Genomic DNA, 18,741 nt, shown 5'->3' on the forward strand with positions numbered 1-18,741 from the left:
AGAGTATCTTCATTTTGGAATACCAGAAGGAAAAGGGAGAAAGAAACAAAAGAAATATCTGACGCAATAATGGCCAAGAATTTTCCAAAATTAATGAGATTCCAAACCACAGATCTAGGAAGCTCGGAAACACCAACCAAGAAGCTGCACCTAGGCTTGTCATGTTCAAACTGCAGAAAACCATAGACAAAGAGAAAATCTTGAATAAAGCTGGGGATGAGGAGCTGGCAGGTGTGGGGGAACCTTAACTGTTCAAGAATAAGCATGGGGACCATAGCCAACTTCTGGTCATAAACAATGCAGGCAAGAAGACTGTGGAGTAAAATAAAGTGTTGTTGAAAGAAAAGCCTCACCAACCTAGAATTCTATATCCCAGTGATACTATCCTTCAAGCGGGAAGAAAAAAATAAAGGCTTTCTCAGGCAATGAAAAAGTGAGGGAATCACCTCTGACAGAGCTGCCCTGAAAGAAATATTAAAAAGAAGTTCTTCAGGAAGAAGGAAAAAGGTAAAGGTCAGAAACTCAGATCTAGAGAAAGAAAGTGTCAGAAAAGGAATACATGAAAGTAAAAGAGAATCTTGTGTTTTTCTTATCTGTGGCCTAAAAAGTAACTTGTTTAACAACAACAGCAATATATTATTAGGTGATTGCAGTATATGACAGCAATGTCATAAGGACGGGAGGGAAGAATTGGGACAATTCTTTTAAGAGGTATCTGCACTATACATGACGAAGAATAGTGTTTTTGAAGGTGGACTTAGATTAGTTAAAACTGTTTACTGAAACTAAGGCAACCACCAAAAAAATTACATCATCCCCTAGAAAATTTAGTATTAAGAAATGACTTAGATAAAAGCTAATTACATAAAAACCCAAAGTAAAAATGCTGATGTTGGAAAAATAACTAAAATTCTAAAACCATTAATGATAACAAATAATTATTGGTTGATGAGTGTGGCAGGTATCATTCCGAGCCATTTACTTGTTCTATCTCATTTACTTTTAAAAATCACCTTTTTTAAAACATTTTTTTACATTTATTTATTTTTGAGAAACAGAGTGAGACAAAGTGTGAGCGGGGGAGGCGCAGAGAGAGAAGGAGACACAGAATCCAAAGCAGGCTCCAGGCTCTGAGCAAGTGGTCAGCACAGAGCCCGACGTGGGGCTCAAACCCAAGAACTGTGGGATCTTGACCTGAGCCAAAGTCAGACGCTCAACTGACTGAGCCACCCAGGTGCCCCCAAAATCAAATTTTCAAATGAAGAAATTGAGACCTAGAGATTAAATTACTGGCTCAGTGATGTACGGTAAAGTGGCAGAGCTGAATTTCTTCCCAGGCAGTTGGCTTCAAGATCCATACTCTTAATCAGTAAATACTATCTCTTTATTAACCAAAGTGAGTCAATGGTCTAATCATATAGATTAACCTTGAATGTGTTTTCTGTCTGATTCACATTAAAATTTATTAAAAATGCTGTATGTTCCACAGACTAAAGTTCTACTATACCTAAAAAAATTCACATACCAATGATTAAACTGCAAATACATACTGAAGTAAGAAAAAAAAAAATGTTAATAGATGTGTCCATAAGGTATGTGCAATAAAATTTTACTACTGTTTTAACTTGAGACATCAACATATTAATAGGTTAGAATTTTATGATGTATACAGCAAAAGGCATCATTTCAGTATTTCTATTTAGCAATGATGTATATTTAGCAATGAACGGTTATATAAAGCCACTACCTTTATCCAATTTTCTAGCTCTAGATAACTTTTCTTGAGATCTCCTTTTTAGTTCTTGGACTGGAATACAAGCCAGTGCTTTTTCCTGGAGAGCAAGGTTCTCATAGACCAGCACATGCTGAATGTTGGACTGCAGAACTTTTAGAATGACTGAATCAGTGGTAACCTAATAGAAAAAAATACTGAAGTTAGCTTTTCTCCATATGCTGCAAAAATAACACGTAACAGAAAACAATGGTTCTATGATTTCACAGATAAAGAGGAATGTATGAATTTACTGAAATACATAACTATACTCAAAACCTTTATAAAATTAGTTTTAGGAGATACCCATATCTGGGTCACAGTCTAAGATACGTCTATTTTTTTCCTCTGAATATATTGTATCATTGAGGATACATTTAAACAAGAATATGCTAAATGCTTGATTACAAGTTTGGATCAACACACTGCTCTGAGCAATGCATGTGAACAGTAGCTTTTCCACTTCAAATCCCTGGCAAGTATCATAATTTTTGAAAAAAAAATTTTAATGTTTATTTTTTGAGAGACAGAGAGAGCGAGCAAGTGCATGTAGAAGAGAAAATCCCAAGCAGTCTCTGCACTTTCAGTGCAGAGCCTGATGTGGGGCTCAAACTCATGAACTGTGAGATCACGAACTGAGCTGAAACCAAGACTCGGATGCTTAACTGACTGAGCCACCCAGGCACCCCAGTAACATAATTTTTTAAGAAAACTCTATATGGCATTAACAAGGGAGGAGTACTCTTAAGGGATCAGGAATTTTGAGAAATTCCTGAAGGAGAAAAACAGACACAAATGGATTAAAGGAAAAAACCATGGCAATATGCACCGCCCTCCCCCCCGCCACCAAAAGAGTGGTTACAGAAACTAAAAAATGTTCTCAAAATAATCCCAAGGGTAGAGGAGCCACAGGATCCAGAGCAAAAAAAGCCTTGGAACAAGCATTAGGAACACTGGCTGAGCTCTGCAGGAGGAACAGCTAGCATTTTCTCCACCCTATCCCCATCACTCCTTGTCAACAAAGAAGTATACCTCTCAGCAGTGAGGGAGGATGCTGAGACTCCCAGAAGGAAAGAAAAACTTCCAAGCTCAGAACTGCTGCTTCTGGTACAGCCTACCTGGTAGCATGTGCTACCCCTCCCTACAATTGCTAGAAGAAGATGCTGTATTCACAGACAGGCTCGTGGAACTCTCAAGACTCACTGGATCTGCAACAACCCATACTGTTGAGAAGACATACTAGAATCAACATCAGAAGAACTAACCCTGTAGCCATGGCAGCAAATACAGAGACAGAGTATACAAAAGTCTATCTTCAGAGATTTGAGAGTATACTGTATTCAGCAAAAGACAACTACGGATCCTGGAAATTAAAAATTTAAACACTGAAAGGACAAAGTACAGAGGGTGTCAAACAGTAGAATAAACATAGCTAAAGAGTGATCAATTAGAAGACTGAACCAAGACATTTTCTGAGAATGTGCCCCCCCCCCCCAAAAAAAAGCATCCCTCCGCCCCCACCCAAAAAACCCAACAAATAGACACTGAGGATAAATCCAAAAGTTCCCAAATCCAGCCAACAGGAAATCTAGAAAGTAGAGTAGAAAAAGTGGAGAAGAGAAACTTCTCCAAGAAATAGCAGAAACCAATAGTTGAAGAAAAGAGCCACTATGAATGGGGGGATAAAACTAGGCATATAATAGGGATATTTCATAAATAGAAAATAGAGAAATAGAAAAACAAAATCCTAATATGCCCTAATGAATCAGACATCTCATTAGAAACATTTAAACAAAATCTTTGAAATTCTGAGGGGTTGGGGCATCTGGGTGGCTCACTTGGTTAAGCATCTGACTCGGTTTCAACTCTGGTCATGATCTCATGGTTCATGAGTTCAAGCCCCACAATCGGATCCACACTGACAGGGCAGAGCCTGCTTGGGATTCCCTCTCACTCTCTGTCCCTCCCACTCCCCCTTATAAATAAATAAACAAACAAACAAACAAACAAACAAATAAATAAATAATGAGGGGGCGCCTGGGTGGCTCAGTCAGTAAGCCTCCAACTCTTGATTTCTGCTCATCTCGCAGTTTGTGAGACAGAGCCCTGTGTGGGGTCTGTGCTGACAGCGCAGGGCCTCTTGGGCTTCCCTCTTTCTCTCGCTTGCTCTCAAAAATAAATAAAGAAACATTAAAAAAAAAAAAGGAAGAAATTCTGAGGGAAAATGACTGGGAAACAGGATTCATACCCAGCCAAACTAATCACACAAAAGGGCACAAGAAATGTTTTCTGATATATAACACTGTAGAAAGTATACCACTCCCAAATCTTATCTAAAAGAATTCTTAGGGAAGTTATTTTCCCCTCAAAATATAATATATTCAAAGTAAATAAACAGATCACCCAGTAGAAACTGAGATAAAAGAAGCAGGAGCAAGTTAAAAAAAATAAACCAGTAAAACCTAAGTTCTGATTATTACAAACAGTAACTGAACAGCAATATCTCAAATCTTCTCATAAAGAAGGTAGCAGGGAAGAAAGCAGAAAAAAGTAAAATCTTTCTGAGGTTCCTGTCTTGTTATAACATGTTGGAAAAAAATACATTTATATATCATATATATATATATACATATATATGATATATATGTGATTTTATATATGATATATAAAAGTAAATATATATATGCACAAAATTAAATATTTGCATTAAAAACTTAAGTGCAATAATAGAAAACCAAAAAGATATTTAACATTTTTTAACTTTTAAAGGGAAAATAATTGAAGAAAATGTTTTCAATATAAAACAGAAATGGGAAAAAAAACAAAAGCAAGGACACAGGCAACACAAAATAAGATGTCAGAAATAAATTCCAATATATTAGCAGTTATGATAAATATGAATGGGTTGTATGTGTGTTTATTAAAAGGTAGCCAAGGGGTGCCTGGGTGGCTCAGTTGGTTAAGTGTCTGACTTCAGCTTAGGTCATGAGCTCACGGTTCAGTTTGTGGGTTCCAGCCCCACATCAAGCTCTCTGTTGTCAGCGCAGAGCCTGCTTCAGATCCTTTCTCTCCCTCTCTCTCTGCCCATCCCTTGCTTGTGCTCTCACACTCCCTCTCAAAAATAAACAAACATTGAAAACAACTTAAAAAATAAAAATAAAAGGTAGCCGTAGCCAGATTAAGTTTAAAAATACAGAGTATTATCTGGCACAAAAACAGACACTCAGATCAATGGAGCAGAATAGAAAACCCAGAAATGGACCCGCAAATGTATGACCAACTAATCTTTGACAAAGCAGGAAAGAATACCTAATGGAATAAAGACAGTCTCTTCAGCAAGTGGTGCTGGGAAAACTGGACAGCAACATGCAGAGCAATGAACCTGAACCACTTTCTTATACCATACACAAAAATAAACTCAAAATGGATGAATGACCTAAATGTAAGACAGGAAGCCATCAAAATCCTCGAGGAGAAAGCAGGCAAAAACCTCTTTGACCTTGGCCGCAGCAACTTCTTACTCAACACATCTCTGGAGGCAAGGGAAACAAAAGCAAAAATGAACTATTGGGACCTCATCAAAATAAAAAGCTTCTGCACAGTGAAAGAAACAATCAACAAAACTAAAAGGCAACTGATGGAATGGGAGAAGATATTTGCAAACAACATATCAGATAAAGGGTTAGTATCCAAAATCTATAAAGAACTTATCAAACTCAACACCCAAAAAACAAATAATCCAGTGAAGAAATGGGCAAAAGACATGAATAGACACTTCTCCAAAGATATCCAGATGGCCAACCAACACATGAAAAAATGCTCAACATCACTCATCAACAGAGAAATACAAACCAAACCCACAATGAGATACCACCTTACACCTGTCAGAATGCCTAACATTAACAACTCAGGCAACAACAGATGTTGGTGAGGATGCGGAGAAAGAGGATCTCTTTTGCACTGCTGGTGGGAATGCAAACTGGTGCAGCCACTCTGGAAAACAGTCTGGAGGTTTCTCAAAAGTTAAAAATAGAACTACCCTATGACCCAGCAATTGCACTACTAGGCATTTATCCAAGGGATGCAGGTATGCTGTTTTGAAGGGATACATGCACCCCCATGTTTATAGCAGCACTATCAACAATAGCCAAAGTATGGAAAGAGCCCAAATGTCCATCGATGGATGAATGGATAAAGATGTTGTATATATATACAACGGAGTATTACTTGGCAATCAAAAAGAATGAAATGTTGCCATTTGCAACTGGAAAAATAATGGAGACCAAAATAGTCAAGGACATTATCCTCACAAAGTAGTCTATGGATGCAGAAAAAAGTACTGGTACAACGATATTAATTTACTCAAGTATTTAATGAGCCTTTATTATTTGCTACGTACTGGGATATAATGCTAAGTTAGACAATTTATTCACAGGTATAAGAAAAGTTATAAGGAAAATACAGAGGATAATGACACTGTATAACAGGGATTCCAAACCTAGAATTCCCTGAAAAAATGGTATTTGTGGTAAATTATGAAGGATGAGAAGAGGCTAATAAACAGGAAAGTGAAAAGACCATTCCTATCAGAAGGTACAGCACAGAGATAGCTGGGGAGTGTGTGTGTGGGGGGACATGCTTAGCAAATTATAAACGGTCAGAGAGACTATCAGGGGGTTGAGAGCATGGAGAACCAAGGGGAAATGGAGAGAGAAAGCTGAGGATGAAGTTGATTGGTAAGCACTTAGATCTTTTTGGTCTCTTTCCATTGTGATGGGAAGCTAGTAAAATACTTAAGCAAGGGAATAAAAGGATCAGATTTGTGTTTTCAGAATATTATTCCAACTGTAGAGTGGAGAAAGGAGGTTATGAAAACACCCAAAGGGGTCTGTAGAACTGAGAGCTGATGGCTTCAAGTAGATGGCTCAGTAGTGGTAGAAAAGTAATAAAAAGAATTTAGGATTAACAGTCTTGGTGACTGAATTGGGAAGTCAGGGGGCAGTTAGAAAACTAGAAAAATACATCAGGAATAATCTGTGAATTTTGAATGAGCAACTAAATGGGGTAATAGTTGAGACAATTACAGTAGAAGGAAAACCAGGAAATGATCAACTGAACTAAAGATGACAAATGGTCAACTAAAAATGAACTGAAGAAAAAGGTATATTAAATTTAGCAGCATGGAGATATTTGACAATCTCAGTAAGAAGTTTTGTAATAATGTTAATAAGGCAAACAGGTTGTAAGAAACTTAGTTGTGTAACTGTGTCCCAAAGTGGTCTAAGTGTACCAAAGCAACTCCACAAAATGGTCCACTAGAAAGTACACAGAAAATATTAGAACTTCTATTTACATTCTTCTTTTGTCCGAAAAATAAAGCAATTAAATTATAATAATATTTAGAATTTGGATTATCGGTAGCTCCCCCCGAGGTTAGAGAAGCTCACCTGAGGAGAGAAAAGTACCACAAAGTACAGGGGGAGTTAACAACTGGCACGTTCACTCCTACTACTACTTTCACCATATTACAAGGTTTTGCAATTCGTATGTGCCTGGCTAAGTGAATTTACAGGTTATATTATGTAGTTTTCACTAATTAACCCTCAACCTGGCTTGGAAATAGTACAAAAACTTGGGGTACTTGGCTGGTTCAGTTGGTGGAGCATGCAGCTCTCGGTCTCAGGGTTGTAAGTTCGAGCCCTGAGTTGGGTGTGGAGGTTACTTAAAAATAAAATTAAACAACAACAACAACAAAGATTCAAAGACCTCTAGGCATGGAAGCTAATACTAATACTGCAAGTATATGTAAACAAGAAGAAAATGGCTGGGCTAACTCATATACTTTTTTTTGGTATGAGCCCTTCAACAGCTACATTTTAATGCCATAAATCACAATCTACTTAGATCTAACAAAGTTTGCCCCTAAATTCAAAATTATCAAGACTATTTAAAATACAGTTATACCCAAATTAATTCATTTACATCCACATCAATGATATATGATTAATACGTTTTTAAAAATTAAAAATATTATTGGGGTGCCTGGATGGCTCAGTCGGTTGAGCGGCCGACTTCAGCTCAGGTCATGATCTCACAGTCCCTGAGTTTGAGCCTCGCGTCGGGCTCTGTGCTGACAGCCTAGAGCCTGGAGCCTGCTTCGGATTCTGTTTCTCCCTTTCTCTCTGACCCTCCCCTGCTCATGCTCTGTCTCAAAAAAAAAAAAAATTTAAAAAATTAAAAATATTATTTACTTGATAGCTTCTATTGACATTGTCTTATGATGAATATAATGGCATAATAGTATATATTTATATATAATTTGTGAACAAAATAATAAAAAACATATATATAATTATGTATGTAATTCACAAACAAAAATATACATTGAAAGGATATGCTCAACATTTTACTGACAGGGCACATGATTAAAGAATGGAAGGGGCGCCTGGGTGGCTCAGTCGGTTAAGTGGCCAACTTGGGCTCAGGTCATGATCTCGCGGTCCGTGAGTTCGAGCCCCGCGTCAGGCTCTGTGCTGACAGCTCAGAGCCTGGAGCCTGTTTCAGATTCTGTGTCTCCCTCTCTCTGACCCTCTCCCGTTCATGCTCTGTCTCTCTCTGTCTCAAAAATAAATAAACGTTAAAAATAAAATTAAAAAAAAAAAAAAAAAGAATGGAAGCTCACGGGGCGCTTGGTTGGCTCAGTTGGTTAAGCGTCCAACTTCAGCTCAAGTCATGATTTCGTCATTAGTGAGTTCGAAGCCCACATCAGGATCTGTGCTGATAGCTCAGAGCCTGGAGCCCGCTTCAGATTCTGTGTCTCCCGCTCTCTGCCCCTCCCCCATTCAAGTTCTGTCCCTCTCTCAAAAATAAACACTAAAAATTTAAAAAAACAAACAAAGAACGGAAGCTCACTACACCAGTGTGTAAAAAGTAAAGATACAATGATGAGTACAGGGGACTGACTCTTCCTGAAACTTTCTGCCAAGAAGAAATGAGAACCACTGGACGTGAAGGATCTAGGTAGGGATATTTGTATGCTGGCTTGTTTCTAAGACAGGGGTGCTTATAGGAAAGGTTCTTAAACATTAATCCACTTGTAAAAATGGAGATTTCCCAATTCCCGAATCTTCCTTTCTGAGTTAGCCAGTTTGGGGTTACACCTAGGAATCTGAATGTCCAGCTCATTGTGATGCAAACAGTCTAACATTAGATGAAAACTGGTCTAATGCAAGGTTTAAATGCCACTGAGAAGAATCCCCAAGAAAAGAGGATTCAAGACTGTGCACAGTCCATGTAAGATTACACAGGTAACAGAGAAGAAGGGATGCCGGGACAAAGGAGGAAGTGGCTTTTATTAAGAGCAGACACACCTCCCCGATTTACAGAAGGGACAAGTACAACAGATGGATGAGGAAATTTATTGAAGATCTGGTGATGACAAATCCAGGCTCTTCACAACAGGGAGGAATATGCTCCTTTACCAGGATGGATACAGAAACACAAAAAAGAAATGTCTCCATTTTTACTTTAAAGAATTCTTACAAAAATGAGGCACAGCAATATTTTTGTTGTTGTTCTTAAATGCAAGTTTTCATTTACTGAGAGTAAGGTAAGAACTCATCTAGAGATTTTTGTTTTCAATTTAATACTTCCAATCTGGAAATTACCTCATTCGTTGTGGTTTTAATGGCACTCAGACAATCCTGAACAGTTTATTTTCTTGCCTTATTTCTTTACATATTCTTTGGCACAGCTCCATAAACACTAAGTGGTAAAACTAGAAGTCTGCTGATTGCATGGCGACCACAGCAGCTGGGTAACCATGTACACAAGGCAGCAGTTAATTGCCTGAGAGAGTTGAAGTAATATTTGGAGTCCAAATAGAAGTTTAAAATGCGCAATCTGTCTGGTTTTAAGTCAAAAAGATGTTTTTCTTCACTGATCATACTTGGATTCTAATTATTTTGGTTTCTAATGTGAACTATATTTAAGACACTATATATGAAAAAAAAAGATAATATGTATATTTTGCCAAATCATGCGATGAGACCCATGGAAGCTGTATTAGTAAATATACTTTTTTAGTAAAGAACCAACGGTCCCCAGGCCCATCAGTCTTCCTTCTACCTTTATGTAGCTCTTTGCTTTTGTGGCTTTTAAATTTAGAACCTGTTTTTAAACACAGAAGTTCCATTTAATAATTTTTTAATTATAGTTTTAATCAACTTGTGATTTTAATTACCTTATTTCTTACAAAACCTCTTTTTTTTCTACTTATCAAAGTAATAAGTGTTGTTATGAGAAATTCTCAGGAAATACTGAGTGGTGTAAGTAATATGGAATCACCTGTAATTTCACCCCCAGATAAAATAATGGCTAAGAATTCATTGTATAGCCTTCTAGGCCTTTTTAAAATGAACGTATGTGTGCGCATTTAAAAAATTTATTTATTTATTTTTTAAGTCACATCCAAGTTAGTTAGCATATAGTGCAATACGGATTTCAGGAGTGGATTCCAGTGATTCTTCACCTATGTATAAAAACCCAGTGCTGATCCCAACAAGTGTCTTCCTTAATGCCCCTTGCCCATTTAGGCCATCCCCCCACCCACAACCCTCCAGCAACCCTCAGTTTGTTCTCTATATTTAACAGTCTCTTGTGTTTTGTCCCCCTGCTTGTTTTTATATTATTTTTGCTTCCCTTCCCTCTGTTGATTTGTTTTGTATCTTAAATTCTATGTACGTGCATTTTTAATAAGAAAATTGAAATATTATACATACACACATGTTGTGTAATTTTGGAATTCTGAGTTTACCTTCTTTCCCACATAATAAGTCTCTTAATGTCAAAACAGACCACATCATCATTTTTAACAGATGCTAAAAAAATTCTGGTATATGGGTGTGTTATAATTTAAGTGGTCCCTTATTGAAGGGTATGCAGACGTATTTTACCTTTAACAATGTTAGGTTCACAACAAGAAATTAGACATTTAAATCTTATGTCCAAATAGAAGACTTTTTCTCTAATAAAGATCATATATAGATACAGACTAAAAGGTTTCTTAAGAGATTAAGTTAGTTCAAAAATAAATCAACTCGGGGGTACCTGGATGGCTTAGTTGGTTAAGCATCCGACTCCCGGTTTTGGCTCAGGTGAGTTCCAGCTTGGGATATCCCCCCCCTCATACTCTTTCCCTTTGCTCTCTACCCCATGCTCACAGGCTGGTCTCTCTCTCAAATAAATAAACATTTAAAAAATAAATAAATAAACTCATAAAAAAAAATCAACCAACTCATTTTGTTATCATCTAAAAATATATTATATTTATAATTCCAACAGAATAATCTCAAATGGCAATTCTTTTGCTACTTTTTTAAAGTTTATTTTTTGAGAGAGAGAGAGAGAGAGAGAGAGAGAGAGCGCGCGCAGGGACGGGCAGACAGAGTGGGGGCCAGAGGATCGGCACTGACAGCAGAGAGCCCAATGTGGGGTTCGGACTCACAAACCTTGAGATCATTACCTGATCCAAAGTCAGAGGCTTTACTGACTGAGCCACCCAGGTGCCCCTCAAATGGTAATTCTTTTAAATAAATAAATGTATACCCACATACACAATGGGCAATAATTTCTAGAGTGGTTGGAGTTGATGAAAAGTCCTTTAACAACTCCACATACATTTAAAAAATTAGGCATATGCCAAATAAAAGTATGCACATAAACTAGCTGTATAATAATTGCTAAAGACTTATTTTAAGCAAATCATACTCAGAATCATGTTTTCAACCTAAATTGGAAATATAATGCTTTTAACATTCTAAGGTTCTATGTCTTTGAGAAACTATTTTTGTTATTTTGAAACTGCTTTTGGAGAGCAAAGGGTATAAAAATATATAAAGGGTTAACAGGAAATTATGTCCTATAGGAACACTACACACTCAGCATGTATAACCAGCAAATTTAAAAGTCAACTGAGTCATTAGAGAAATGCAAATTAAAGCCACAATGAGATACTACCTAACATCCACTAAAATTGCCATAATAAAAAAGACAATAACAAGTGTCAGTGAGGATATTGAGAATTGTAACATTCACACACTGCTGGTGAGAATGTAAAATGGTGCAGCAACCTTGGAAAACAGCTTGGCAATGTCTTAAAACATTAAGCATAAACTTACCATACAACCTAGTGGTTCCACTTCTAGAAATCTACCCAAGAGAAATGAAAACATATGTCCACACAAAGCCTCGTATGTGAATGTTCAAAACAGCAATATTCATAATTGGCAAAGATGGGGAAACAACCCAAAAGTCCAACATGGAATACTATCCAGCAGTAAAAAGGAGTAAAATACTGATACATCCTACAATATGAATAAGCTTAAAAAGCATAAAAGTAAAAGAAGCCAAAAGCAAAAGCTACATACTGTGTAATTTACTTACATAAATATTCAAAAAAAGCAGCAAAATAAGTTTCTAGCAACCATCACCTTTTATTTAATACCAATATATTCCAGTATTTTATATCTTAAAGGAAAAGCTTATTGGCAAACTTCAACATCAGTGACTATCACCTTGTTTTATAATTCATGATTTTACTTGATGTAATTTTAACGAAAAATATTATAATAGCCGCGAGCACATCAGTGCTCAGGATTTGTCTAGTTTATATGCATGTTAAATCTTTCTCTTGCTGCTTGAATTTGGTCTATTTTAATTAGCAATTAGTACCCCCATTCAAAATGGGCAAGGCAGGAGAACATAATTATCAAATTCTGTAGTATAACAAGTAGTGGTGATGGATGCTTAAATAACAAAATACTTAAAACATTTTTTTAATGTTTATTTATTGAGAGAGAGAAAGAGAGAGAGAGAGAGAGAGAGAGAGCGAGCGAGCATGAGTGTGTAAGCAGGGGATGGCAGAGAGAGGGAGGCACAGAATCCAGAGTAGGCTCCAGGCTCTGAGCTATCAGCATAGAGCCTGATGTGGGGATTGAACCCACAAACCATGAGATCATGACCTGAGCTGAAGCTGGACACCTAACTTACTTAGCCACTCTGGTGCCCCACTTTTTTAAACTACGTATTCCAGTGATCTGCAGATAACCAAGACTTGGCAATAAAAAACAAGATTCATTCTAATTTCTCCCAATTCCCTTAAGGAACTCAAAAATGGTTACTGTGTTCCAAGGACCAGAGAAATAGGAGTCGGTAACAGACTGCCTACTAAAGGGATAGGTCTTTAAGAAAGTTTATTTTCTTCTAAATTCTGTATTTGTTTTGTCAATAAAATGGCATTTTGTTTTTAGTACAGCATCCAGTGGCTTTCTGGTGATTACAGAGTTTTAAAGACCTCAAAGTGTATCTGAATTGCAAGGTTAAGAATCAAAAAAAGGAAAGAGGTTACAGATGAGATGGAAAATGCGAATGGGTTTCCTGAGCCAAAACAGTACTTAGTCTAGGAAACAGCTATTTTGTAAAATAAAATGTTTTCGTATATTATATGCTTTTCTGTAAAACTGGTTACTACTGTACATTTTAACCCGTAACAATGAGATCCAACACAAGATGAAGTAGGGAATCTTAAAACATATATTTTAGCACTATGATTAGAAAACATAAGAAATGGTGCTAAAAAATGAAGGAGTGAAAGGCGCTTCTGTATCAACCTTACCTGCCAAACTGAAGACGTCAGGCAATCTATGATGGAGCACACATGCTCATGAGAGGAGCACAAAAGAATCTACTGGGTGCATCTTAGATTTACTTTTTATTTCACCTTCTTTACACAATTCTTTTATAAGGTACATAACAGATTAGAAGTATATAATTTATAAGGAAACAGATGCCAGGTCAGGTACTCAACACCTGTATTACTGTTAAGATGTGCAATCAAGAAAGAGTGGAAACCACTGTTCTAAAGAATGGACTGATTAGGGTTACGATTCTGTCACATTAGAGTTAAGCAGTCACATTTTTCTGTTACTCTGTGATAATTCTGCCACTTAATGTAGCAGCTCAGATACTTTACAGAAAGAATTATTATTACCAAGAGCAAACCTTTATAGTTAAAAAAAGTTTTCACGTATGCTATCTCACGGAATGGCCACTGCCACTTGGTATTATTACTAGTTGACCTAATGTATCCAGTACCAGTTTCTTGAGAGCATTCACAAACACTAGTTGTATTTATTATTATTATAAATAAACATTAGCTGTAAGGACGCCTGGGTGGCTCAGTCAGTTAAACATCCGACTCTTGATTTCGGCTTAGGTCATGATCTCATGGTTCGTGAGCTCGAGCACCCTGCTGTCAGCGCAGAACCTGCTTGGGATTCTCTCTCCTCCTCTCTCTGCCCCTCCCCCACTTACACCTCTCTCTTTCCACCTTCTCTCTACCCCTCTCCCGCTGGCATGCACACATCTCTTGCACACATCTCTCTGAGCTCTCTCTCTCAAAACAAATAAACATTAAGAATAAATAAAAATTAGCTGTGAAGTTAATGAGAGGAATAAACATTTTAAAGACTTCAAGGTTAATTTAAGTAAACTGAAGCACTAATATGTTTCAGAGGAGTTAATCCTCCACAAAAAAAAAAAGTGTGGAAACCACTCAACAAGAATTACATGAAAGGACAGTGACTCTGTCTATTCCCCTGACAGCCCTTACCACCTTTATTCTTTATTTTTTAAAGACAAGTTTAGGGTCTTCTCAGCATAAACAAAGAAATGCCCACTAATCATTTGACTACTAGGGAATTAATCAGCTGAACATTAAGGGTAGATTTAATAACTGACTCTATATAGAAGTTCTGCTTTATGGAGGACAGCAACAAGATGTTTTACCAAAATTAACACAAGAGGATACGAGTTGAAGCTGGCTACTGATAAAATTACTAGAGAAAAAAAATCATGAAATTTTTCTGAGAGTGAAAATTCAGAGGAAACCTTAAGGACTTGTATCAAAAGGGATTTTTGTAAACAAGATAGTTTCCTATTACATGAGATCAGTTAAGTGTACCAGGGATGCCTATAAGAGATCACAAGTCTGATATCAGTTCTATAGAAGCATATATCTGTGTATGCCACTAACTAAGCTTCACTAATCTGGTAGCACCACTCTTAAGAAGTGAATGCATTACTATTTACTTTAAACTTAAAGAAGTTGGTTCCTTTCACTAAACTGAGGGGTTGATAAGGGTTTGGTTATTGGAATTAATAATCCCCAGAATGAATGGCAGCAGGTAAAATTTAGACCAGAATTGTCAATACAGTAGAGGAAATCTCATATGACTGCCATCGTCCTGCAAGTCTGTTATTGTGTTTTAGGTTAAAGACATACTAATTTATATGACTGATTTAAGTACCAAGGCAACGGGTACATTTATATGATAAATGATGAATGGCTAAAAGGCAATAAACTGAAAGTTAAGATTTAAAAGTATAAAAAAAGATGGTCATTTTCCCCACTTGTTACAAAATGACAATTTTTTAAAGAGCTAAGGAAATCTGATGTATTATAATTTTAAGAGCCAAGAATATGAGGGCATAAATCCAGGAATAAATCACATGTTTCAAAGCTTTTGCTCTTTCAATACTCTGAACTGGTTAAGAAAGGTTTAATTCTGACATTACCATTGGAGCAGATGGTGGATTTGATGATTGTCCTTCACTGTTCCCTGCATGCTGGGTTAACCCATTAGGATTTGAAGACTGTGTAATGGGAAGCTGGGTACTGGGTGCAGGTTGCTGAGATAATTCTACTTTGTAAGTCTTATTTGATTCATCCAATCTGCTACTTCTTTCTATGGCAATCAGGTCACGAATTTTTTGCAGCTGTTCCACTGAAGCTTTTTTAGGAAAGATAAGATGTGTTTCTCCCTGGAATTTATAAAAATGGGAAAATTTTTAACTTTTGCTTTACACTGACAGTCATTCATATATAGATCTATAAAATGAAACCAATACTATAGAATACATCAGATATTAATAATCATTTTGTTTTTCTACCATTGTGGCACTTTTAAAAAAAACAAAGGTAAAACTGCATAAATGTAAACCAGGAAATTCAGAAAATTGGTCTCTTTCTTAGCATATAATGCTTAGTTTATTTGATCGATTCAAAGGCCTTTAGAAAAATATTTTCTGTTAGGAACAGTAAGTCACAAAGTCTCATAAGAATTACAAAAATGTACATTCCTATCTTCTCTGCAATAGTATATAATACTACTATTCCCTGTGAAATCCCCTATGAAGTAACAGTAATTACTAGGGATGCAGCCATACACAATGATCAGGGGGTCACATAAAACCAAGAAGTTATAAATCTCCTTTCTTTCTTTGAATCTCCTAAACCCAAGACTTTAAAGAATAGCTATATGACTAGCAGTCTGTATATGGGGTCCACTAATTTTTCCAAGAAGACAAAAAGCACACCCTGATGATCAATTCAAAATTATGGATTGTTCACAGTAAATACAAAGGTGTCCAAACAAAACAATCAAACCATAAAAATCCCATTCTTCAAGTAGTGATTCATTTAATGAATACCCACAATATAATCAGAGTGCTATAAGATACAATAAGCATTACAACAAAGCTCACAATGTAAAATAGTCAGCAAATTACAAACAAGAAAAAAAGTGAAATGAAAATATATTCAATTAAGTTTCAAGGCACTGAGAAACAAGTGTTAAAATAGTAATTCCACCAGCTGCATATATATGAGAGAAAACTATTGTTAACGTGCAGTAGTAAGACTTACAGATTGTGAGCATTTAAGTTAAGCTCCATAACTGAGAATGACCTTATTTCCCTGGTGATGGCAGACCTATCAGAATGAACTGACCAAGACATTTCTCATTAATGACATGAAAATTAATTCCATATGAATCCCTTTTAAAAAGCCAGAAGGGGCCAGTAAGCTCTCTATATTCATTACCCATAATAGCTGTAAAAACAAAACTATCATTTATTGTGTTTATGTGTTCTAGGTGCTGTACTAAGCATTTTGCATACATTATCTCAAGTAATTCTCACAACCACCCTGCAAGGTAGGTACTAGGTTTATCCCTACTCTTTATATGGAAATATGAAGGCTCAGAGAAGTTAAATAACCTGCCCGATGCCACAGAACAATTGTTGGAGTAAGGATTCACACTTAACAAATCTTAATTGTTATGCTATAATTGAGTCATCTTAGACTGATCAGAGACCAATAACCACAAGCTGGATTAAAAGTTGGAAGTATTGAGCAAAAGAAAATATTTTTATAGCCGTGATAATTACATATATGATAAGCACAAATCAGATCACAATGAGTTTCCAACATCAGAAAGGAACCACCTCGCATCTCTGATGAGGTCTGGGAAGAGAGACCAACATTTAATTCAAAACCAGATACGGAGGTTTCCCATCTCCTACTGTTAGTGGAGCAGCACTGAGAAAGGTAGAAGACACCACGGACAGAGGTGGAAACACAGCATAATAGGTTTCTGGATCTATGTTCAGTTCACACCTCAGAGAGGGCCCGGATAAGACAGAGATGCTGCTTTCCTTTCCAACTTTGCAGGATCAGTCCTAAAAGAATGTATGATCACGGCCAAAGTGTACCAAAAAGTTTAATCAGTGGCACTGTATTTTCATGAAAGGACAAAATCACAGGCTTTGCACTAGATCCAGTAACATTATAAGAAATCAATGAGAATTCTAGTATTTAACAAAATCCCTATTTCTTAACATATTTTTGCTAAGACAATTCTCCCTGCCAGATGTTAAGCAAACCTGCCCCCTCCCTGCCCACTAAATGCTGGTAATATCTTCCAGTCACCAAGACAACCAACACTGCCCACCTCCTGTGGCACCTGGCGGGAACCATCCCACTCAGCAAGCCTGATGATTCACACAGCCATGCGGATCCCGGTCTTTCTCAACCTTCTTCTCAGAATTTTCACAAAGAGCTCAGCCTCAGAGGCAAGTAGGCCCAAAAGTGCCCAGGATTTTAATATACAAAATATAAACATTTGGGGATGGGTCTGAGAGATCCCTACTTCACCGTAACCTACCAAAGTTTCTTTCTGATGGCCGAGTTCAGTTGCAGTTCCAATGGTTCCTTCTGCAACTTAGCCACACTGATATCACACAGACTTCAGACGGGCCCTGAGGTGCAATGCCCAAAGCCAATCAGAAACTTGAATCAAAACATGTTACTCTTTTCTGAAACTGTGGCTCTATGTGGGTCAAATACTACTGCAAGTCTCAGCTTGTTACTAGCACTCATGTGACTAATCTTTGGGTCTGCCTGAGATGGGTTTTCTAGGATGTGGGATTTTGAGTGCTAAACCCAGGATAGCCTCAGGCAAACTGGGACAGTTGGTCATCACACCCGGCACTCAAATATTTGTTGAATGAAAGACAAATATGATCCCACAGAACCTGTGACACTTCAAAAATGAAAAATTAGTATAGTTTCCAGTTGTCATTTACTAAATTTTTCTGTCATTTGACTAAAAACATCTGTATTTTCATGAACAAAATCAGCAACGTTCTCAACTCTCCCCTCTACACTTTTAAATTCTTTATGTTCAGATGTCTGTGAGTAACTACAAGCAGATACCACAATTTATATTTCCGGCCTGACCTCTCCTTTCGAGTTATAGACTCATATATCCAATTGCCTACTTGCTATGTTTAACAGTTTTATCAGTTATAATTATCCACAAGTTGGGTAGTGATTTCTCCCAGTATCTGCCACACTCCCAGATTTCGCAATCTGAATGGTACCTGCATCCACACAGATGCTCAAACCAAACCTAAAAGTAACCTACATTCCTTCCTTTCCCTTGTACCCCACATGTAGTTCATTAGCAAGTCCTACAGACTCTGCTTCAAAAAAAATTCTGGATGCCTCCACTTTCCCCCATCTCCACTGCTATCAGTCTTTAATTCAACATTTACTGAGTGCCTCAACA

General features: G+C 37.0%; 1 protein-coding gene across 4 annotated transcripts in view; it reads right to left on the minus strand.

Annotated features, from left to right (window-relative positions):
• NGLY1 (N-glycanase 1) overlaps positions 1-18,741 on the minus strand; it is a 61,923-nt gene that overhangs the window by 30,988 nt on the left and 12,194 nt on the right. For 3 of the 4 annotated variants that reach the window (XM_027040922.2, XM_027040925.2, XM_027040921.2), the window contains exons 3-4: positions 15,407-15,652; positions 1,748-1,913 (exon numbers count right to left, since the gene is read on the minus strand). In XM_027040922.2, the coding sequence (XP_026896723.2) occupies positions 1,748-1,913; positions 15,407-15,652 (412 nt within the window). The remainder of the gene's footprint in view (positions 1-1,747; positions 1,914-15,406; positions 15,653-18,741) is intronic. The other variant, XM_027040923.2, reaches the window with a different exon arrangement.

This window comes from Acinonyx jubatus, chromosome C2 (assembly GCF_027475565.1).
Source record: "Acinonyx jubatus isolate Ajub_Pintada_27869175 chromosome C2, VMU_Ajub_asm_v1.0, whole genome shotgun sequence".
NCBI lineage: Eukaryota > Metazoa > Chordata > Mammalia > Carnivora > Felidae > Acinonyx > Acinonyx jubatus.